The 24,825-nt window shown below is 36.8% G+C and overlaps 1 protein-coding gene across 1 annotated transcript in view; it reads right to left on the bottom strand.

Annotated features, from left to right (window-relative positions):
* SH3RF1 (SH3 domain containing ring finger 1) overlaps positions 1-24,825 on the bottom strand; it is a 91,262-nt gene that overhangs the window by 11,652 nt on the left and 54,785 nt on the right. The window contains 7 exon segments of the mRNA XM_037389553.1: positions 147-505; positions 3,971-4,230; positions 4,391-4,561; positions 7,315-7,472; positions 15,562-15,672; positions 16,521-16,823; positions 23,978-24,073. Of these exon segments, the coding sequence (XP_037245450.1) occupies positions 147-505; positions 3,971-4,230; positions 4,391-4,561; positions 7,315-7,472; positions 15,562-15,672; positions 16,521-16,823; positions 23,978-24,073 (1,458 nt within the window).

The following is a 24,825-nucleotide window of genomic DNA, read 5'->3' on the forward strand; positions in this document are numbered from 1 at the left end:
AAAATGGCTGCCTGAGTTTCAGGCTCCGTCTTAAAAACCTTACAATGCTGCTCTTCAGCAAATGTAAGAAAAAAAATATGGATCCCTTACAAGTTTGCATGAAGAAAATGGGAGAATTCAAGGGAATGATTTTACTTTCTACCCACCTTGCCATCCTTGTCTGTTTTACTGACAGCAGCATTTCCACCAGCTGCTAAAGCACTCTCTGGAGATGCAGGAGCTCCAGGGTGAGTGTTTACAGTTCTTCCACTAATATCTCCCTCCAAAGATGAAGCAGCAATGTTGGGAGAATTCAAAGAAGCTGCTGCACACGCCATTGGTATAGTTGAGCGGTTCACATTCACAGCTGTGACATAAGCAGCAGTATTTGGAAGCTGGGGCTGGAGCTGCTGGGAGGCAGCAGAGTGGTGAGGAATGATCACAGCTGCAGGAATAAGGCATGTTGGACTCTGTGCTTGTATAGGTGTGACTGCTGCCGTAGGTCTTTCTTGACTGTGTGTGGCAACTGTAACAAAGAACAAAATGTGAGAGAGTTCATCTTTTCACAAGACACAAAGTGAGGTACAGTCACCGTGTTACAGCTAATCAGTCATAAGGAGCTTCCTTCCCACCTTCATAACATATATTACTATAATGACATCTTACATAGCGCTAAATTTATCTCACCAGAATAAACTAGCATATGCTACCCTACTTGCACCAGTATACAGCAGAAGAATAACAGCACTGGGGAGAAATCCGAACTGCTAAGTAAAACGCTTCAGATACGGAGATGTAAAGTGAAGATTACATTTTAGTTCATAAGTGCTAACTAAATACTGCCTGGAACTTTTTTGTTCCTTTTAATATGCTGTGTAGTTGTCAGGGCACATAAAACAAAGTAGGAAGAAACACTCCTTATAGAAGCTGCTAAAAATATAATTGGATTGTTTTGCCTAAACTATTCAGAAAATCCACAACAGATTTAGTGAGTCTTTCAAACAATAAGTACAGGGGCAATTACTGCTATGAGTGGTTTCTCTGAAAACGTAAGCTATTGTCTCTTGGGAAGTTTAAATATAGAAGTGGATTTACTCACACCCCTGTGAAATAAAAGGAACATCTACACTGGAAGTTGGAGAATAGCACAGGGCTGAATATACTAACCAGGGCTGCAGCCTAGCTGCAAAGCACAGAGTTCTGCATGAACTAATTTATCCTTTCCAAGAAGCAACATTGCTATTACAGTTATATGGTCAACCACACATGCTTTCAGATCATTTGAACAACTTGGGTATCTGCACCACTGGGTGGTATGAAGTGCAGACATCTTAACCAAATAATAAGGCGAAATGCAGCATCCCAGTGCTGCACACTCTCTTTTCTTCAAACAACCTGAAACTTAGCATCTAAGAAGGGGTCATCTCTCTAGCTTGGTGCATGTATATCTCAAATGTATCCATTCACTGATTTTGCAGATACCAATTAGAGTTTCGGGCTTGTTATAAGTGATATCCTGGAATCAAGCCTCCAGCACTTGCTCTCTTTATTCTGCTCTCCACAAATTCCCCTGATAATTTGGTTAGATTGCATCAACATTATATTAGAGAAGACTGACAAAGTTCACAAATTTGATATAACAATCATACAGTATTAGATCCAATTACAATCCCTATGATAAGCAACACAAATTCCTTCAAAAAGAAAGCACCATTAAATGCTATGTGTATTTTCTGGTACATCACCTCTTCCCCTGCAGCAGACCCTTCCTAATGCTTGAGTACCATAAACATTTGAAAAAGGAAGATAAGGAGAGTCCAGCAAGATTTTTTTGTAAAAAACAATTATTCACGCTGTCTTTTGCTCGTCAGACAAAGTCAGTTTTCTTACAAGTAGCTGCTATTCTTCAAGATACATCTATACTTACATGCAGTCAATGGAGTACAAGCGTGGAATGGCTTTCTGGTTTTGTTTTCTTATCCCTGAGGAATCCATAGGAAAAATGTTTCAAGTCACCCTATTTTCACACAGTTCATCATTTAATGAAATAGGCAGAATATACATTTTCTTCTCAGTTCCTTTCAATCAAAGAATGCATACCCTCTCAGCAAGGGTGATGTCAAGCAATGTCTCGCCAGGATCATTTGAAGAAGGGTCTTCAATGTCCTGAGCTAAACTGGAACTGAAGAACAGTCCTACAAAATGCAGCACTGAACTGCGAAGCCTCATCGAGAGGGTAACACTCCGCACAGGTGCTAGGGAAAGCTCAAGATGATCACATTTCAGATGCTGACTACAAAGTTCTCTGTAACATTTGACCATAAAGCAGCTGTTATTGCTTCAGTTTTCAGGCCCTCATAAGGGACAGATCTGTATTTGTGACGGAACAGTACACCTTTACACCACAATCCAACGTTGAATTCTCTGGAGAGAGTGCAGCCCCTTTGATTTTTCCATTTGGGACTTGAAAAGTTGGTGGGAAATATGTTGTATTTGCCAGCTGAATGGAACCGTAAGAGCTCATTTATCTTGCCAGTGGAGCAGAGATGCGGGGACAGAAAGGCCTCTGGAGCCCATAGGAGCTCCCTCCTTTGTGCTGTCACTTGCAAACTTCTAAGCAGCTCAAAAGGATTTAGAGTAGAAACCACCTATGCCTGAGAGGCAGGATAGTACAGATGCTTTGCTTAGTTTCTCTTACCAGCTGCCAATAGCACCTGGTTATTTTTATTTAAAGGTAAAGAATAAAGTTGTTACAGAGGACTATCACATCTGTTCCAGCCTAAGATCAGACTGGAGAAAGATGGAGCCAATTAAAGAAATGAAATACATAAAGATGTATCTGACCTCCAAAAGCAAACCTGGTGCTGACATCTGAAGATGCACAGGGTGTTTTAGGAGATGCGTGACACTGAAGAGGGAGTGAGCTAAATCCTGGATTTTGAGACCATAAGAAACAATCATCCTTAAGGGGATAACAGATAATAACATTTGCATCTTTTGCTTTTCTTCTGCTCTGCCAGTAAGAATCTTGCGATTAAAGAAAACCTTTGTCATGACTCTCTCAGCCAAGAGATCTTAGGCCCCCAGTTCAAGGCTGAAAGGGGGAACACTGGGAGAGTTTGAAATGGAGTGGGTTTTTTTCCTTTTCTTTTGTGGCCCTAGGAGCAACTGGAACACATCAGGCTCCAGTTGTGTGGTATTTTCCTAGCCTGGCAAATCCACAGAGGAGTGCATGGATTTGGTAAACAAAAACTCTTGAAAACACCACTATCAACCTTTTTGGATGTGGGTTTAAATAACAAGAAGGCATGTTTCACTATGATGTGGCCTGCCCCGGACAGTAAAGGCAGTTATACCTGTCAGAAATACAGGATTTTATGAAATAGATCATGTAGGTCTTGAAGCCAGTATAGCTTTAGTGTTTCAGAGTCAAAGCTGAAAGAAGTTGCAGTCAAGGTTAGAGAACAAACTGGAATGCCTAAGGACCAACCCTGAGCCAGAGACCTGAAAAAGAAGAAGGAATGAATGCTAAAGGTCTTCAAAGATGTTAGGAGATAATTTAAAAGTGAATACTAAATTAGAGCAATCTGTAGCTATTACGCAGTTAACATGAAAAAATAAGCTATGACTCAGATGTTCTTATCACTTTTATTACTATATGAATTGCATATGAGTAGGGAAGCTCAAAGAATGTCCCCATCCCATATACTGCTGGAATAAAAAAAGGTCCACCTTAAGTGCTTGGCATATAAATTCCCAACAGTAGGAGTATGTACGTACACAGAGTTGCTTAGAGGAGAATAAAAGATTCAGCAATCCAGAGAGATATATTGTCATTACAGTAAGCATACAACTAAAAAAACTATGTTAAAAATGCCTTAAATAAAACCCAACACATATTTACACATACCCTGACTCCAGCCACTTGCCCAGACAGACCTTACAGGTTGTCTACCACACATAAAGGCTTCTTTTTTTTTTTTCTTTTTACCTGTTCTAACTGCATTGCGAGCCTGGTTGACTGTCATTTGTCCTGTCACGTGCATAAGGACCTTGGTTTGCGCACTAGTCTGGATATGTGCTGCAGAGACCACAGCTGTGGGTACTGTGCTGGAGTTCACTGCCACACCATTTCCCTGGAGCTTCTGAGATGTTCCACTAGCAGTGGAAGGACTGACCATAGTCACCACTCGTCCCGTTTGGCCAGCAGTAGACATGGGAACTTTTGTTTGTGATGCACTTGTCACTGTCCTGCCAAAAATAAAAGCAAAAAAGTAAAACACAACTGAAAAATGAGCTAGTTACTAAACTCACAGCTCTTTATTATCCAATTTTAGCATTAAATAAAAGAACAGAATCATTTTGAACTGGAAAGTAGATGAACTGTTTAGACGCTTGTATAAAAGTATACCTTGTAACTGGAGCCACGTAATTTCCAGGAAACACACCGATCTTGCTTGTATGCATGGAAGTTCCCTTGAACCAGCCATCTTGACAGCGTTCAAACACTAAGAACATTTCTCCCTTCCGCAGTTCCAGTTCATCTTCTTTTCGAGGAGTATAAGGGTATATAGCAATATACCTAACAAACAGGAAAGTAGATGCAACTGATAAAGCTAAATCAACCGAAAATGTCACTTGTGTTTTCTGACAGTTCAGTCAGAGATAAGAAGGCAAGGCAGAAAGGGTTATGTGTTAGTTGATTTATCATACTGTTACCATATTAAAACAGAAGTTATGGCAACATTAAAGGAAACAATGACCATTAAGAATATCCTCCTAACTGCACTTAAATGTAATGTACAATACTTCTAATAAAACTATTTTCTTAATTAAGTTAATGAACTTCATTAAATAGGTGTTTATCTACACCTATTTATCTCTCTACAACTACCTGAAAGGAGGTTGTAGGCAGGTGTGGGTAGGTCTGTTCTCCCAGGTAACACATGATGGGACAAGAGGAAACGGCCTCAAGCTGCGCCAGGAGAGGTTTCAATTGGACATTAAGAAAAATTTCTTTACTGCAAGGGTGGTTGAGTGTTGGGACAGGCTGCCCAGGGAGGTGGCGGAATCCCCATCCCCGGAGGTATTTAAAAAACACATTGACGCAGTGCTTAGGGACATGGTTTAGTGATGGACTTTGCAGTCCTGGGTTAATGGTTGGACTTTATGATCTCATATGGTTGGACTTTATGATTTTTCCAACCTAAATGAGTCTATCATTATCAACTATAGACCCCACCATACCCCACTTCTCTCTCCCTACACCAGCTTCTAGTATCTCTCACGCTTTGTGACATGGCAACTTCTTTTTTTTGAGGAAGAATGGGGAGCCCAGATAAATCCTGCTAGTTGGGAATGAAAGATCAGTATCAGAACTAGTTTTCATATTGCAAAATTGGAACCTCCCTGTGCAACTTCAGTGTCAAAACATATGTTACTAGAACTTGAAGTCTATGGATAAAGTAGCTACCAGTTACTCACTTGTAAAGCTAATTTCCCTTTTTTCCTTCTAAGCAAGATTAATGTATAATACAGTGCATCTGAAACCATACTGAGAGTTCAGAAACATTTTGCAGTTTTTCCTTTTAAAAAAAACATTCTTAGGAAAAAAAAAAGCAAAAATAAAACTGAAGCTCCTGCAGTTGCATGCTGGAATATTCCTAGGGAAGTCTTCATATAAGATTGCACAGTTTCCTGGAATCACATTAAAATGTGATACTGTTTTAACCACCACAGTGTTCTATTTTCTGCCACAGTTTGAACACAAGAAACCTATTTAAACTGCTTATATAAACATGTTTATATAATTATGGACCCAGACCTATAGGAAATAGCATTCTAATAAATCACATTTTCCCCAAAAGAATATATTTTTCGCAAGAGGCAGCCAATTAGGGTAGACCAGTAGAACATCCCCTTTTTTGAAAAAGGATGCACAACTACTTCTAATGCCATTTTTTCCCACTCCCCTTGGAACCCCAAGGGTAAAAAAAGTAGCTTTACAAAACATTCTTTTGTCAAAAATGTCTTTTGTGCACAGCAACAATAGCATTAACTGTATGCTGCTCCTTTTTGCATTGTATTTTTGTTCCTTGCTGTCCACGCAGAAAACTTTACATTATCTGCAAAAATGCTTTAAAGGCAATATAGGTACCTGGCAAACCAAGTCCAAAATATGCTTTAAAGGCAACATGACACACTGGCAACAAAAGGCTTCAGTGATATGTGATTTAGGGGTGATCTACAAAGCTACATACTGAAACTCTATGGGAAAGCAACTGACGTGCTTTAATTGGTGTTCATTAACGTCCCTTTTAGTTAAATCATTCCAAATTTCATTAGTAATCTCTTATAGAGCAACCCTTTGAAGATGGAGGATGGGAATAAATGAGATGGGAACTTGATTAACTACACTAAGCACAATAATCCATAAGAAGCAGTGCTAAAATGCTTGACACCAAAGAAACTGCCCAAATCCAGATGCACCTGCTATACAAGAAGAGCGCTCTTTTGGAGTGGGAGGAAACCTGGTGGGAAGACAAAAATAAAGACAGAGAACAAAGGCATTCCTTGCATTATTCAAACGTGCCCTGTTAGATGGTTCAGCCACTCCTGAATTTTATTTTTTTTTATCGTTCTTATTCTCCAAGCTGCACACAAATAAGTTTCCAAGAAAAAAGATGTTGTCAGCAGCACATGTTAATGTACAAAATATTTTTGCCCAGAAGGATGACGCACATTTGCCTGTATTACAAGTGTGAAGATATAATACTACCAGCTTTCTGCCTTCATTCCAAACTACCACCCATTAATTAAGTGAACTGTAGAATCTTCAGTCAAATTTCAATTGCAACTTACACAAGCTGTCTGACAATGATGTACTAATGTAACAGTCTAAATGAAATATAGCACTTTCTATGTTTTGGCATAAGTTATTCCATATGGGAATAGCTTTTGCATACCATACATAACAGAAAACACTGAATAAATTCACTCCAGTATTTGCCATTTGCAAGTTACACAATCTTCATTGCTACCTCAAAGATTCATTCATCTTCTGCATGATAAATATATATTTTATATCTTTGAAGTGCGTCCTTTGTATATACAGTAACAGCTGACTATATTTACCTAAGATATAAATAACCCTCAGTATGAAAGTTGTTTAGGGCTATCACCTTTATGTATGTTTTGTTGCTTTTGTCCTGAGTTGTGAGCTTGGCTTTCTGGGAATTCTAGCAGAACAAAGCCAGCTGGTGTGATTTAAGTACATGTGAAGCTACTGATCTTGTTCCATTTTTCTGATGGGCAGTGAGTTTCAATTTTACTTACACACTTGGACGAGTCTGTGGTCGTAAATGTGCCATTTGGTCAGTGGATCCTGATGTAGGCCTTTGTATTACACCTGCAGACTGAGGACCAGAAGAAGCCGATGCAACGACTGCAGCAGACAAGAGAGGTGGTGGTGGCGGAAGTGGGGGGTTCATAGTCTGATTTTATGAGAAAAAAAATAGCAACAGATGATCAATAGTTTGATGAGTTGAATCAGCTGCAAAAACAAAAACAAACAAACAAACAAAAAAAGTATGATAATCCAAGGAAATGTGAAAGAAAGAGCAGAGTTCACTATTCCTTTACCTACCAGTACGATATAACTGAAGAGTTAGGTTTGTCTCTTTCTCCTTTTCCAGTTTAAAATCTTGACGTCTTGGCAGCTAATTAAGCATATGACAAGCAATTTCTCAGCACAGGAAAAACAGAAAGCATTGTTTCTAATTATAACATCTTTAGGATAGGACTCGACAAAAATCAGAAGCCTTCCAGGAGGTAGATTTTGCATCCTACTGCTGACTGTACTTCAAAACATGATTGTTTTTGTAACCTGAAGCTGAAACATAATATACAATTCAGCAGCAGTGCACCCCAAACCACCCGTTCTAGGGGAAATTTTCTTTTGATGTACGTTATAAAAGCCAGCACAATATGAGACCATTGTCACTGAGCTATTGTTACCACTTTCTCCTATTCTTCTAGTTTAAAAGAGTTAGCTTTTGAAATTCAGTATTATCAAGATTGTTAATCTTTAACAAACACCCCAATAAAAAGGCACAGTTCCTTTACAGGCAGTTCGTAATGGGGGTCCTGCCCACAGGCTTCGATGCCTTTTGAGAATCAATAGAGCAATTGTTACCTTCTGCTCTGTAAAGCCTCAGACAATTCTTTAGGACCTTGTGTACTGACACTCCTGGGAAAAGTCTCTCACAAAAGGAGAACTTTTCCTTCCCCCCTTCCAAAAATAATTATTTGTGTTACAATGCACACAAAAAGAGTAACAAAAACCATCCAGCATTGAAAATGTAAAACTGTATTAAATTCAAACATGATCTTCAACTTAATGCAATCCTTTAATACTGAAACAAACTCTAATCCACACCACTTCAGGTCTAAAAACCACAAACCAAAAATATAAATTAACAAAATGTCCTGAAGTACGGCCTGGCTCTTCCAATACATCAGGGTATAAATGCACAGCATTACATTATCAGTTTGGAAAACATATAATTGAAAATAATTTTAATTCCCCTCCAACAGCCTAATTCCAAAGGTGGGGTTTTTTTTCTAAAGAAAAATCTGTAAGGAAAATAAGCTCACTGTGATTGTTACCTCGCTGCACCTGGTGAAAGAGTTAATAAAAAGACGGCTCTCTCAACTAGTCTTATGCTGTCATGACACAGTAAAGAACTGCATGGCTGAAAGCTTTCAAATGTAGAGAAAACTGATTAACTCACAATTTTTCAGTCAAAATTCTTATGCTTAGTTATGATATAAATTGCATGGTATATTGTGAAATGTTCCTGGTTTATTTAAAGCTTTTTTTCTGATCATACGTTAACAATTTCTTAAGAACAGGCCTTCTGTATCCAACACAAAGCAAACATGACCTGCTAGAGAAACTTCATTGTGAGCTCTGATATTAATAGGTATTTACAAGAACGGCAATTGCATTTGCTTCACATTCTAAATCCCCATCTATTATACACTCTTTTTAAAATACCTTGCTAATTCATATTGAAATACCAACATTTCTCTCTCAGTTGCTTTACAGCAGACATTATTTCCCCCTCCCAGTCAGCTTCAACAAAAGTCTTAGCTGAATCCAAGCTGAATGTGAGCATCTAACTTTTAGGCACCCTGTCTATAGAATATAAATTCAAATCTTTTTTTAGGCATCTAGATTCCTTCATACATAGTAGAACCTGCAAATCCACATTAGGAGATGAATAGCTGGAAATCTTTAAAATTAAACCTATATCAATGCACAATATCAAGGTTGTCACAATTCCACACTTCCTGCGTCTCTAAAGATACAAATGCTGGGCATTGTATTTTATTCATTTGAACACACAACATACATCGAATTTTTAGCTGCAATAAAGGCACCCTCCCAGCTCCATTTGATTCTGCCTTATTCAGGTTCTGCTCCCCTCCCCATGTCTATTACTATGGTAATGAAACCTGCAGTGAGCCACAGCCCAATTAAATGCCTCAAGACTTGGCAAGTACCTAGAAATCTAAAGAAACTACCTGATAGGCTTTAAAGAACTAAGGCTCTTCAGCTTGCACTGCTACAACTTGATAAAACAGATCCAAATGCTCTGGCCAAGTTTTCAAGAAGTTTTCTGGCATGTAACCATTTTTCTAGCTATCGAGAAACAGACCTACTTCAAGCGCACAACCTAGTTTCGATGGTTCCCATACTCAACATTCTGTGAAAGGATATATGCAAATCCCATGTGATTTAATAAAATGTGCTTATGTAAATAATTGAGAGTATTTTTATTTTAGGTAGCTGAGGGGCGGAAATACCTTTTCAGCCAGGTATACTTTTAACCATACAAAAGAGCAAATAAGTGATAAACTATTTTTATTAATTGGAAGATGAAACATTACATAATTTGATAATATATTTTAAAACATTAAATAGTACCTGTACCCATACTCTAGAAACACATACATCTTACTAAGTTTAAATATAATTAGGCTCCTTTCCCTTATCAGTCAACTGAAGATCAATAATGAGCTTACCCAAAGAATAACAAAAGGCATAGCAGTGGAAAAAAAACATTCCTTAACTGTCTTCACACTCACAAGGTCTAGGAAAAAATATATGACTTGCAAAATCCCCTGAAGGCTAACAAATTAAGGCTCATGTTTAACAAAATTCCTGAACTATAAATATATGTTACCAAGAACAGGCCTCTCACACAAAACCTCACTGTTTCTTTCAGCGGCTTCCTCTTCCCAACAAAAGCTGATTTGAATTTTTGTTGGTTAAAATTCAGACAGTTCTTATTTAAACCTCCTCCTGACTAACACTATTGAATCAGCTGGAACTACATAAAAGAGAGCTAAATGTTATCAGTATACTATAACCTTCACAGCTTGTGCCTCATTAACAGTAATTCAGAGTACCTTATATAATTTAACAGAGGGGCAGAGAGAGAGAGAGAGAGAGAGAGAGAGAGTGTGTGTGCGTGTGTGCGTGTGCGCATGCGTGTGTGCAAGAGAACACGACCAGAAAAAACATGGATTTTTTTCATTTTTTAAATCTTCAGCACGTAACTGAATGTGCGCCATCCCAACACAGACCACCTATTTCTGCTACTTAAGTGCACCTACCATGACACCATTGCAAAGTCAACATATTCAATCTGCAAAAGTAGCAATATGGATATCTAGATTGATTGCAATCCAAAACACTTTTAACTTCTCAAGAGACTGTAAAGGCAGAATGAAAGGAAGGTATCTGTTATTGCTAAATTCTGTTTTTCTGCTGCTCTTTTTGAACGTAACTAACTTTGTTGTGGTGTATTTTGTCTCTGTTTTTCCCATATCATGGTTCAAATCACATACTTCCTTTAAGAGTTTTTTCAGCAAAATCTATAGCAACTAGATCCCCTCCATTAGATAACTACCTTATAAATTACATCCAAGAATTTCCTCCCAATTAAATGAGCCTTACGTAATTGTATGTGCATATTTTTACCCCACAACTATTGAACTTGACATCTGCTATTTATATTTTATGAAGAACTTCAAATATACTAAGCAGCTACAAGGTTCAAAAATGCCAGTAGCCAAGAAAAGCAGATCAATTAATGCCCGTTAAGGGCAAAGTTGTGGTTTGAAGCCCCAGAGAACAGTGTAAGTGGTAATATCACAGTCAAAAGCTTCAGTTGTGAAAAGTTTGTCTCAGTTCATAGCTTCTTCATTTTCAAAAAATCAAACCTCAAAACACAAAACAAGAATTAATGTGGCTGGCTAAAGAAATGCTGCTGTAAGATAAAAGTTTCCAATAAATCATCACATTTTCTGAATACAAACTAAATTTTAAGTGACAGAAGCAGCAGATAAGGTGTATGGTCACTGGACAAAAGCACTCTCATTCCTAAGTTGTATTTGTGTCAATTTTGGCTGCAAATTTGTTAATTACTTACTTCATACAATGTTTGGTACCAAATAACATCTACAAAAGATTATTACGGACAAAATAAAATTAATACAATCGGTATTTTTTGAACCACCATAGTAATTATTAAAAAACCCCAACAACAAACTAAAAAGTGATCCTATACATATACACGGACAAAAGACTCACAGGCTTATTTGGGCTAGGAATTAATCTCAACTATCTTAGAGAAACTTGCTACTGAACAGGACAGCTCATAATATCTTCTCTTACCAATAAAACACCCATCTTTCTTACAAAAGGTAAGAGAAGACACTAGGTTTTCTTTGCTTCTACAGTCAGGACAGATAAATGTAGCAAAGATGTGTAAACTCAGGATTACTGTAAAGGAATATATCCTTCTCTTCTTCACTGATGGGGAATCATGCTCATCCTCTCTGATGTCTTCTTTCCCCTTATTCTGAGTTTGGCATGAAGTAAAAGAAGTTGTATAAATAGCTTGCTCACAATAACTGTAAATCAACTAAAACATTTACTTTTAAATAGTGTTATAAACTCCAAAATGATTGACAGGAAGAAGATACAATGAAACCATCTTCATGCTAAAGAGAAACTCTCCCTGTTCCAATCCAACTCTGTCATTTGCTTAGTGTTGAGAAATGAAGAAAAAGTTAAAGGGAGAAGATTAGAGAAATGCAGGAGTTTATACTTACAAAAGCAAAAAAAAAAATACAAGAGTAAAAGAACTCAAGCCAACCACTTCTGATGTATTAAATCACACAATCACAATTGTTCTGTACTTTGAAATTAAAGCTCAGAATGTCAGGGAGGGTATTTCCAGAAGGGAAACATCCAGAGACACAAGATCATCACTTTCTCTCTTGCTCTGTCAGAACCGTTGTGCACATTTCTAAAATTACAACAAGAAATACAAAGCAAGAGAAAAAGTGACGTAAAAGACGCTTCACAGTCTGTGACTATAAACTGCATCATTATCTAATATCCACTATAGTAAAAAAACACAGGAACCACCTGACTCTAAACTGAGCTGCCAGTTTGTATTTTAGTCATGTTGAAAACAAGTCAAGAAGAAACAGAACATTATGTACAGAAGGTTATTGACTTTTAAAGAGGTGGCAGAGAATAATTCAGATTCTCCATAGGAATTATATGCCTAATTGGAAACATAACCAGGAACATGGTTATCACAAAGAGAAAGTAGCACTCCAGGATACAGGACAATCATGGGGCAGGAGTTTCACTCCATGCTGCATTTAGCACTGTTAATTTAATTCCTGTGGGTACCAATGGTGAGGCTGCTTTTGAACAAGCTTATGCAACTAAAGCACTGGAGGTGGTTTAATGACTTTGCACCAGCACCAAAATAAAGTATTTTTCCATGTTGGCACCAAAGAAAGAACTACTGATTCTTAATAACAAACAGAAGTGTTTTCTTCTGAGAGGAGAAAAAACGCAACTTCCGACAGAACTTTTGAAACGGTGCTTTGAATCCTGCCTACCCTATCCTCTCCAAAACGTATCTCAGCAATGAATCAAATCAATTACTAAATGTCTGCAGCCTGTATGTTAGCTAGACTTGTATTCTGCCTAAGAGCACAGATGATACCAACAATGATTTTATTTGCTCAGTTCTCACAGGTATTTTCTGAAGGACAGGATGAACAAAGTATAAAAGATTACATGGATACATATAAGCAGCTAATTGTTTCTAGTATTAGAGGTATACATCATATGCAAAAAAAGGACCTGGGGGTCCTTCCTGGTAGACACAAAGAACATGAGCCAACAATGAGGCAAAGGCAAAAATGAGCCTTGTGGCAAAGAAGGGTAACGGTATCCTGGGCTTCATTAGGCGTAGTCTTGCTAGCAGGTCAAGGGAAGTGATCCTTTCCCTCTCCTCAGCACTGATGAGGCCAAACCTGGAGTACTGTGTCCAGTTCTGGGCTCCCCAGTACAAGAGAGACATGGACATACTGGAGAGTCCAACAAAGGCCTACTAAGATAATTAAGGGACTGAAGCATCTCTCCTGTGAGGAAAGGCTGAGAGAGGTGGGACTGTTTGGCCTAGAGAAAGCTCAGGGGGATCACAGCAATGTATGTAAGTACCCAAAGAGAAGATACAAAGATGGAGCCATGCTTTTTACAGTGGTGCCCAGTGAAACACAAATTGAAACACAGGAGGTTCCATCTGAATATCAGGAAACAGTTTTTCACTGTGAAGGTGACTGAGCACTGGCACAGGTTGCCCAGAGATTTTGTGGAGTCTCCATCCTTGGAGATATTCAAAAGCTATCTCGACACCATCCTGGGCAACTGGTTCTAGGCAGCCTTGCTTGTACAGGGAGGTTAGACTAGATGACCTCCAGAGATCCCTTCCAACTTCAACCACCCTGTGACAGTAAAATATGACTCTAAATACAAGGAGATTATTAATTGGTTCCAGATTAGCATACATTTAACAGTAGGACTGCACAGGTGATCCACAGATTGAAGGAGTTGTTAACAATAAAAGGACACAGCATTGTTATAGCACAACCTGTGTTACTCAGTAAGACAGGGCAAAAGCACACTGTATGTAAAATTGTCAATATTAAGGTCATCTGTCTGAAGAACAAAGAATGTGACATACATTTACTTGCAGGACAGTAATTACTACATCACTAATGACGAATATTTGTGGGATCATGGTGGATATGTAGCTGAACATAAACTTTGTGCTACAGTCAGACCAAATGAATGGATGCAAATTCGCAAGATCTAAACATCAGACTAACAGGATAAAAGGGTCATACTATCAATATAGTTGTGACTGAAAAAGACTGTGCAGTACTATACCTGGTTCTGGCATGCACTTACCATGTGCTTACCATTTCAGAAAGAAGTATTGAGATAATTCAGAAAATAACAGCATCGTAATTTTAAGGACTGAAAAACATAACTTAAAAGTCCCAAAGAAAGCTGTCAAAATGCAACCTCTCTGCTGCAACTGAGCCACACCTAAGCATTTACTTAACAAAACATTGATAAAAGACGACAGACAATTCTGCCTTGGATTTTGCAGACAAATGTGTAAAATCATCCAAGTGCCAAATGTTGAAAACAAACCCAGGTGCATTTAGCAGCAAGGCTATTCATCATGTTTTACTTGCTTTAAAGACTGCAAGAATAATTAGACACCTAAACAAGATCAACAGCCTTGGGTTTTGGGGGGGGGGTTGTTTTGTTGTTTTTTTAAACTAAGTGAAGATTTATTATTCAGCTGTGCCCCTCCCCTAAAGGTCAGGGTTAAGCACAATTTTGGACTCAAACCAAGAATAAGATTTGGCAATTCCCATGATCAAAATAAAGGCTCACTAAGTTCCCTTGAAGATCTCTGATATTATCCACAATCTTTACTTCAGTTAAGGTCAGGCTCTGATAAGTGCAGTATGATAGAGGATATTCCAGAGATTCTCTACCAGAAGCATAGCAAAATAAAGAACTTCAGTTGGTTTTGGAATGAAATCTTGCACTTTTTGAATGCAATGTCATTGACTTTGTCCGAAGCGAACAACACTGCAATATATTCCTTCCTATGAAAGATGGCCATTTGCAATAGTTTTTCATATTGATCTCCAAGAACTTTAGACATGCTAGATACACACAACTAAAATAATCTTATTTAATTAGGAGAAAGCAGGGTTTCGAAACTTATTTAAAAAAATCCTGATAATACTGACATTAAGTAAGACAGAAATATCTGGCAGCTGTGGTCTCAAGTTGATGTTTTTTTGTAAGGTCTTGCTTGTTTCCCCTAACCTACCCACCTCCCCAGCATAATCTTTCCTACTCATGTTGAAAAGAAACACTGTTCTGGAAAGAAGTGTGTTTACTACAGAGACATGACAGCGAAGTTGGAGACATGGATATGCATGACAGGATGCAAACATTTTTGTTTCAAGAATGCTTTTTCTGTAGTCCAATTTATACCATTGTCTATCCCCTAGATAATCATAATTTCAAATCAGTATATCAGAACCTGAGAAACAAAAAAGACTGAACAGACAAAAGATAAATATGAAGGCTGAGTTTTCTTAAACAGTACTTACACCAAGAGCAGCTTGGTAGGTAACTTCTGATGGGAAGGTAAATGAAGGCCCTGTTGTGACTGGGCTGCTAGGGGGTGGAGTCACAATTAGCCCCGTAGTACCAATATGAACCTGTCAAAAAAAGAAAACAACCAGCAGGGTCAGTTCTAAGTAGTTTAATAAGAGCTGGTTCTGACGCAGCTGTAAGCTTCATGGCCAAAATCTCCAGTACTCTGCTATCAGCAGCTTTAGACTGGAACTAATTTTTTGTTAGATATTCATACAAACAGTATTGGATTACACTGCTCACTTTTCCTGAAGTTTCAGAATCTCTGAAGATATACTGAACTAGCTTCCATAAAAGGCTGTCAGATCCCAAAGATGTGCTAATAAAATATATTTACTAGCTCATGTAAAGTGACATCAATACTTCTTACTCTCTATTACTGCCTCTTCTCCCAAAACATAATCTTTATGTGAAAGAGACAACTGTTCACCAACTACTGTAGCTTGTAACTAAGAGCTTTGAAGGAGCAGGAAAGTAACAAATAAATATTTCCACTTATCACAGTCACATTAATACAGTATATTTCTGGAATTCATGTACTTTTCCAGTTGAATTTACCTTTTACTCACATGTATTAATATCCAATATTATATACAATTTAGAAAAAACCCAAGAAATTAAATCACTCCAGTTTCTAGTTTCTACAGTTTAATAAAAATCCTTGTGACACTTAATAAACTAAAAACGGTGAAAAAAATTAATTACAAAAGCAAAAATATTTGCTATCATTGTATAAGAAGTGTTATAAAATGTTTTCTTTTAATGATGTCATGTTTGAAGATTAACTTCATGAAAGCATATGCTAATATTTACACATCATTAATAACTGTAAGTAATCTAATAAGATCAGAAACTTTTACAGTTATTTAAAAAAAATGCACACATGATTTATATTTGATTTCATGTAAATTACCTGAGAAGGGGCACTACAGGAAAGTCCTGTCAGCTCACTTATGCGGGCTGCTGCGGTTGGGTTGCTGGAGCTGATGAGGACAGGAGGACTAATTTCCATTGAGTGGCGATTCTGAGAAGACTGTGAAGACTTGTTGGACATAGTGAGGGAGGTAAAAGAGTGCCGTTTTTTGGTGTTTTTCTTAGTATCAGTGTGCTTTTGGGTTGAATTGTTGTGGGCTGCCCCAGAGGTACCTTCTCCAGAGTCGACAGCAGAACCTGAGGGCTTATCCAATTCTATCAACTGTTTGGCTGCTGTGTTAAACTACAAAAGATAGTCACATGTTAGTACTTTTTTATTCATAAAAATCACCTGAATATAACAAAAAAAAGATATTAGTCATTACAGAGCAACAGGTCTGTCACTACAAACTTAACACACTTACTCTCGGGCTGCTGTGGACTACCCACCAGAGGTAAAAATTCAATCAAGAAAGGCCACTATGCTCTAGTTAGACGTAGCTTAATTCAGCAACATCCACTGCCTGTTTCATCTAGAAGTCAGACTAGAACACAGTGGTCCCCTCCAACCTTGTAATATAAAAATCTGCATCACAAAACTTCTTGAACATTCATTTCACTTTAAACCTTTTTTGTTTTGTTTGTATGACATAAGCCCACACCTCTGCATGTAGGCTTTTGAAGACATTTCTCCTAGAATCCCTTGGTACTTACACACATATCTTTAACACTACCTGTAGTAAAATAACAGGCTTCCTAAACACAAATTTAAGAACGTAGTAGGACAGACTAAATATCCAGCTGTATCAGCCTGACAACAAGTAGCTATATGAGCATAAGACAGTATAAGGAGAAAAGAAATACATACTGGCAATTCTGTGGAACTACCTTCTCACCTTCTGAATTTTCTAATGCAGAAGCAGCATCTTTGTGCCCAAGAACCCTCAAATGCATTTTTAAAGTTTATTTAATGAATTTTTGTTCACAATGAAATTTTCTATTTGTTAATTTGTTACAATATTATATTAAATGCAAACAAATCCTTCCTTCCTAATGAAGAAATATGGAATCCCACACATTTTCTTCTTGCAATAAAATGTAAGCTATGTGAGGGGAGGGCGGGCAACAACAAACAAACCCCCCTACATTTTTCACAAGCCCTTTACTTCCAGAAAGTCTTATTTATATTTTAGAGCTAGTGGAAATAACAATGTCAGAGTCCTCTTTTATTCACGAGCTGAAGTAACACCAGCACCACTTTTCTGAACAAGTTAAGTAATGTTAATATGTACCACTAAATATGAATACTGTTACTTGGATAAATGCAGCCAGTTAGGAAGAAGGGAAAAATCTTTTATGAAGAACATCAGGATGAAAGAATGAGATTAGCTACTGTGGAAGTACTATTTCTATTCTACAGCATATTATTTCTTCTATTTATTTTACCTGTTTTTCTACAAGTCTTAAGATACCTACTAGGCTCATGAAGAGTTTTAAAGCAGTATTCTACCCCATCAAATCTTTACTAGAAAAATATCATCAATCATGACAGCATCAACACTGATTCAAATGCAGCTCCCAGAAATGACAACAGCTTACACTCTGAACACTTGTCTATCTCTGAGGACAAGTAGGTTATAGAAAGTGGTGAGAAAGAATGAAGATTTATTTATTTATTTATTTATTTTATAGAAAAGGTTTTCAAGTGGTATTTGAAAAATGAGATCTGGAAGGAAATTCCATGCATATACAGAAGAAACAGAGAAACAAAGTTCAAAACTAGAACTACTGGAACAATGAGGGGTTGACACAAAAACCTACCAGGATGCAACTGCAGGAAAATTAAAATTATGAAATGCTTGAAGAGGAAGAACTACCTAGAACATACTGCAGTGGAAGAGGGGCATAATGGGAAAAAGGATAGGAAGATGAGAATGTAGATTTTTTTCTGAAATGTTTTTATTGTTGGTCCTTTAGAATGCAGCTGAAGAGAACAGGAAAGATAGGAGAAGACAATGTCACAGTAGTAAACCAACCCTAAGAAAAAGGTGGATGTTAGATTTTCCTTCCTCCTAATGCTGGACATGGATCACAGGGACAAAATAATTTTGTACCACTTGTATAGTACAGAAGACATAACCATACAGCTTTCTCCAATTAAACTGCAAAGCCATTATTTAGATAATTATCTGTATAATTATTTTTTAATGTATTAAATTCTAGATTTAATAAAATATATACTTTTAACAGACCAGTGAAAATGTTATTTTATCACAGAACACTGATATCAGGCTGAAGGATATGAAACAAGTAGATAATTAGACCAAAATGCCTGTTCTGCTACTTATCCTATCAGGGTCCTATCCATCATGCAAGAACATGCGAACTTTTCAAAGACTAATAATTTTATGTATTTGCACATTTCATTGTTTTCCAGCTGAGATTGAAATTCTTCCATGTCCTTCCTGAGAATTTGTGTCTTCCATATCTTACACAATGGCTGCAACCGCTTCTATTCTTATCTAATGTACCCCTTTATTTATCAAAGAGCCTGTTCACAAATTACACAGGTCAGAGAAAGAAAGGCAGTACTCATTTCTAAAACAAGAACTACCTAATCAGAAAAGTTAAGAGATCACCCAGGAATAAAAACCAAAACCCAAAGCCACTCTGCTAAAAGCACCCTGAGGTAACTGTTACACCTAGTTATGTTTGTTTACCTCCTGAAAGTATTCATGCTTGCAGAGTCTTATTATTCTATACAGCGATCAACCTATTAAATAAAGGCTTGCCCATGGGATTGATTCAAGACTGGTTCAAATATAAGCAACATACTGCGCTTTCTTGTGTACAGAAGCAAGCACGGGACAGTAGCATGAACCTAAACATGGAAGTGAACTGGTTACTGGCCTTTTCTTAGAAGTAACCTGAGGACAGCAACAGTTGCAAAATATTTAGCGTAGTACAGTTTATTTCTTCCTTAAGAAGAGAAATGAAGAACTTGCATGCATTCTCCAATGAAATGGCTAGCAACCATTCAAGGTCACCATGGGGATGCATCCCACTCATGCTATAAAGTGTTTCAATACAACATTCCTTTCTGCCACAAATACCTCGGTATCTATTCCCTCATTTTCTACGTCAGTTGTTTTCCTGAACAGATGTATTTGAACTGAAGCTTCTTTACTTTAACCTTTACATTCACATTTATTGGTTTTTTCATTCAACAAAATCTTTGCTGTAACAGGTGGCCTGGAATCCAATTCCCCTTCCTGCCCCAAACCCAGGAAATGGAACAACTTTCTAAGTGGGGGCCAATACAGCAGCGGCCGGCTGAGCTGCCTCAGTGCTGCGGTAGGGCTTGGGGCTAGCAGAGAGGTTTCTGCCTGCGTGCAGCCATCTGGAGAAATTATCAAGTAGACTACCATCCAAGAGTTATTTCAAGGTATCTTATAGTTGTGCTTTACTGTACTTACTTTACAAATTAATTGAGGTGTTCTTCACTCACACAGTGAGAATTCAAGTATCACCACTTTCTGAAATTAAGTGAAAACACCATCTTCTGCCTCAAACAATCTTTTTACTCACATTCATCCGAAGTTTTTATTTATGCAATTTCACTACATCACCATATGTCAAGGAGTTATTTTTCCACATTACCAACACTATTATTAGTCAAATTCAGATTTCTAGACAACATTTCACTTTCACATATATTTGGAAACAAAGAACCAAAGCTTAAGTGGAACTAAGGCAAACATTGTCCTTATCTGGCTTTTTTTTTTTTTTTTGTGTCATCCTGGAGGATAGGTAATAGCTTAGAAGCCTAAATTCAGATTTGCAATTAAAGTTTCAAAACAAATGTATTTTGTCCAAACCAGTGGAAAAATAATTTTGCAAATCTTGAACAGATCACAGTCATAAGCAAAGCTGCTTTTATATTAATTTTTTAAACAAATGGAATAGTTCTTTATTGCAGTTTTTGTTAGGGAAATTAATCAAAACTATGATGCCTAGAAATTGTCATTGGAATGATAACATTGAGATTATCACTTTCAAATATAGTGGGGATTAGACTATTAAGAATTGCACTCGATGTGGTATAATATACAACATTCAGGTTTTGCATAAATTTTCTGGTTTAAGTTCTGGGCAGGTAAAACAGTAAAAAAGTAGAGAAAAGTTGCCATAAAAGGTTTTATCTTATTCTTCTGTGTTAGTATTGTCACAAAAGTCTGATTATTTTTTTTTCTACACATATTAAATCAGATCACATCATCTAACAGTGATAGACAAAGTTAGCCTAATAAGTACAACATTAAAAAGAAATTCAGCCTAAAATCCAATCTGAAGTGTATAGACACAATAAAAATCAAATATGTTTTGAAACACTCCTGTTTGGTACAGGAGAAGATGCTAATAAACCCCCACCACAACCTGACACACTATGTACATAAAATCTTATGTTCTCGTTGCTTAAAATGTTAACTGATAGATGCATATGTTTAAAATGACAATGAACTTAAAATTATACTACAGTGAGTATTTTAGATAATTTGACTTTTTTCCCCCATACATTCCCATACATTTCTATAAGATTGTTTATAAATAAAGCTAGAGGAGCTGGATTAATACAACTGTGTTTCCCAGTTGTTCATATTAACTTGGGAAAACAAAAGCTGTCATTATTTTCTACTGATTTTGATTTAAAAGTGATTTTGTTTCCCTGGTTTTTCTTTTTCTATTCTGGATATTTGTATTTTTCTAGTCATGCTGTACGAGTGCTAAATAGCTTGTAAGGATTTAAATACCTTTTGGATTTGTAATGCATTAAACCACATCAAAATGTCAAATTTGAGGTCCTTCCAACAAATGCATATTGTACACAGAACTGTACTCTATGTAGAAAAATTCTAATAGTATCTGTTTAGTTCCGATTACGTAAGTGTTATGAACTTATGAATCATAAAGTTTCTAGACTCACTGCATTTTATTTCATCACTGTGCAAGAACCTGGTTGACCCGCTTTTAATGCAAGCACACTGAAATTCCATCAGTCAAAAAAGTCTAATTTAGATATGTTAATCAGGTCTTACTCTAGTAAAACTAGAGGGTTTGTTTGGTTTTAGCACTTTCTAGAAAATAGAATTTCATTTTTTACAATGTTTGCATTATTTTCCATTTGCAAATAGAAGTAATTATTTCACAATGCTATGTGTCTATAGATAAAGATGTAATGTTTTGTGAGTCTGTTAAACTATACTTCTTATGGAATCACTATTAAAATTTCTCTCAAAATATTTTCATTCTTAGCTTTTATTGTTACCACCAATTTAATAAGTGAAAGCAATGTGAAACAATAGAACAGACTAGCAAACACTGAATCATATAATCTTCCTCCAGGAAGTTGTCCTCAAACATAATCAGAGATATTCATGGATGTCAACATGTCGTCCTGAGGTTATCCTGAGACCTCCTCATACAAGAAGTATTGCAAGTATCAGACCTATACTCAGAATGAACATCACAGAGTACACTCATTTTGAAGTTAATGGTATCAGAAAATCTCCAGTAAATGCAGCTACTAATTCACATTTTAAAACAAAAGAAAAAAGGATGTGGGCTAACACACACACGGTAAAGGTATGTCTGTCATTATGACAGAAATAGGCAATGATTACAGGATTGGGAAATATAACTAAAAATACCGTATTGAAAAACCCTCAAAAATTACATCTCATGTTTGGTGTCTTTAATAATAACATAAGTAAGAATGGTTTGATATAATTGTATCAACTGTCTGTATATTCTCCAAAACAATAGCTATATAATCTTGGAAAACAGACATTTCAAAATGCAAATTGATAGTCTTCCATGTTATTGCACTGCTCTTCATCACAGCATGTGTTTTGGTTTAGTACATACTGAAAAAATCCACCTATCTGATCTGAACTATCTCTTTGGGCATTACTTATTGTTCTAGATTTCCCATATCATTATAGTTGGGATTTGCGAGTGTGTACACAAGTGCTTGTGCCTGTTCTAAAAAGGGTTAATTGAAGAAACATTTTCATAGTTGATGGAATTTGTCTGAAAACATCAACAGTGAAATACATTTTGTGACTGAGTATCATTTTTATATAAATTTTTTCAACAGTATCTACATTTTGCAAACTTCTGTAGAAATGGAAGAGTTGTTAGCCAAATAGTAAGCCCAAGCGGCAGCCCTAGAAAGAGCTTTTCCTAACTTGCCTAAGTTAAATTAATTACTTTTAAAAAGCACCACAAAAAGCTCTACTGGCTAAACTGAAGGGGCAGTTAATTGCAAAGAGCTAGGAATGAATAGCCAGGGGCAAGAACTTCTGAAACCGGCTTTTAAAAACTTCTTAAACTGAAGCTAGAATTGCACTAAGCAGGGTGAAACCCTTTTGGTTTTGCCGTTGTTATTTCAGTCATGTGAAATTTTCTATCCCCAGATATATTGACCCTTACATCAACCTATAAAAATTAATATACATATTTCCCTTTTAAAAATAATATGTTGGTTGAACACAGTCAATTTTTTAAAAGGGTCCCATCTCATCAGGGCATTCAGAAATTGAATTAATAAAACCTGACTTGATTCTTAGCATGGTTACACATTTCTTCTGTGACCTGAGGTACATACTTCTCATCCCACTGGTACTACAAAATTACATTTTGATTTCACCATTCTGTCGCCTATATTTAAACATAATCTTGCCAGTGCAAGTGTATCTTACCAAGTCTCTATAGCATACCTATCAGAAGAAGATAAATACTATTCCAAACCTCTGTATGCAACTGTACACACTGTTCTTAATCACCTATGCCTTTCTATATAGAAGATAAACCTTTGGATTTTAGACCTTAAAAGGTTGGGGAAACTTTCTCAAATGTTACCTCTCACTGTAAATTGTTGCATTACATATGAGACATGCAGGAAAACACATAGGATTTTATATTAGAGTATGTTGCATGTACAAGTCAGTGTTTCACCTGCTTAACAACAGCCTATATTCTTTAACTTCCTAGTTGTGCTAATCAGGTTTTGATTGAGAGGCAGGTATTAGGGACAGTGCAAAGCTTACTATTATTACTCTGACTCACTGATTGCTTTCACTTCATGGTTAAGTGTGATTTGTGATTGACTGCATGACTCCAGTATTATCAGGAAAACACAGTGATTGCCTCCAAATACTCTCATTCCAATTTCATTCAATGAAAACAGGTATCAAATAGCTAAGTAAAAACCACTGGTTTAACTGCTGAGGTCATTAACTTTTCCCAAACTAAGCACACAGATCTTTGATTATTCTAGGTCTAAGATTATTTATATCTCACATTATTTTAGAATCACTACCAGTACTGGTTATTTTTCCCTTTAGAAAATGCAATACACAGTGGGCACAACCTTACTGAAGGCCCAACTTTACTCACCTCAACATATGAGATTGGAAATATTCCTATTTTGTCAGCCAGCATTCCTTCTGCCCAGTTTTCATCGACGCGCCGAATTACAGTCAGAACATCATCCTGCGTGAACATGCAGTGATTATGTCTCACAGCTCTAATTAAACTTCTAATTTAATTTCCCTCCATAACACATAGGTAATTAGAGAAGGCGGTACACAGACAAGAATCACAGAGAAAGCACTCTATAACAGGAACGTGCCACTATTGGGGTTGAAGTTCATTCCAGCTGTTCCTTTTCCTATTTTGTCAGTTTGGCCAACTGTCCGCAGCTAATCTTGGCCACCTGACTTTGTCCTTAGTACCAGACTTGCTGCTGTGTTCAGTCCATGATACTCATCAGCTCCCCTCTAAGTCTTTAGCAGTAATCAACCGAATGGCAATCTTTTTCCTTCTCAACTGACTCACTACCTAATCTTCCCTAGATATTGCTTTTCTACTTAAGTACTTAAGAACACCGGCAAGTGATATAATTTCTTTCACATCTGCATGGAGCATTTGGATTAGATACTGTTTTGAGAATGTTACTGAAAAAAGGATTTACTTGCATTGCTCTTACTTATACTGAGATATGTAATTGTTTCATATGCAAGTTAAAATATTTTGAAACATATATGCTTACTCAAGTGAGACTGCAGATTTAAAAAAAACAAAACCCCCCAAGTTCGCCAACAAGTTAATCAAAATATGCAAACTAATGCCAATCATCCTCAACAGTATTGCTGTTCTGTGTTGTAATAACCACTGTCTGTCGACATATTAATAATATCTTTCCTTTTTAAAATTTAGCCAGCCTTTTCATTTTTAATAGGCAA

This window comes from Falco rusticolus, chromosome 1 (genome assembly GCF_015220075.1).
Source record: "Falco rusticolus isolate bFalRus1 chromosome 1, bFalRus1.pri, whole genome shotgun sequence".
Lineage (NCBI taxonomy): Eukaryota > Metazoa > Chordata > Aves > Falconiformes > Falconidae > Falco > Falco rusticolus.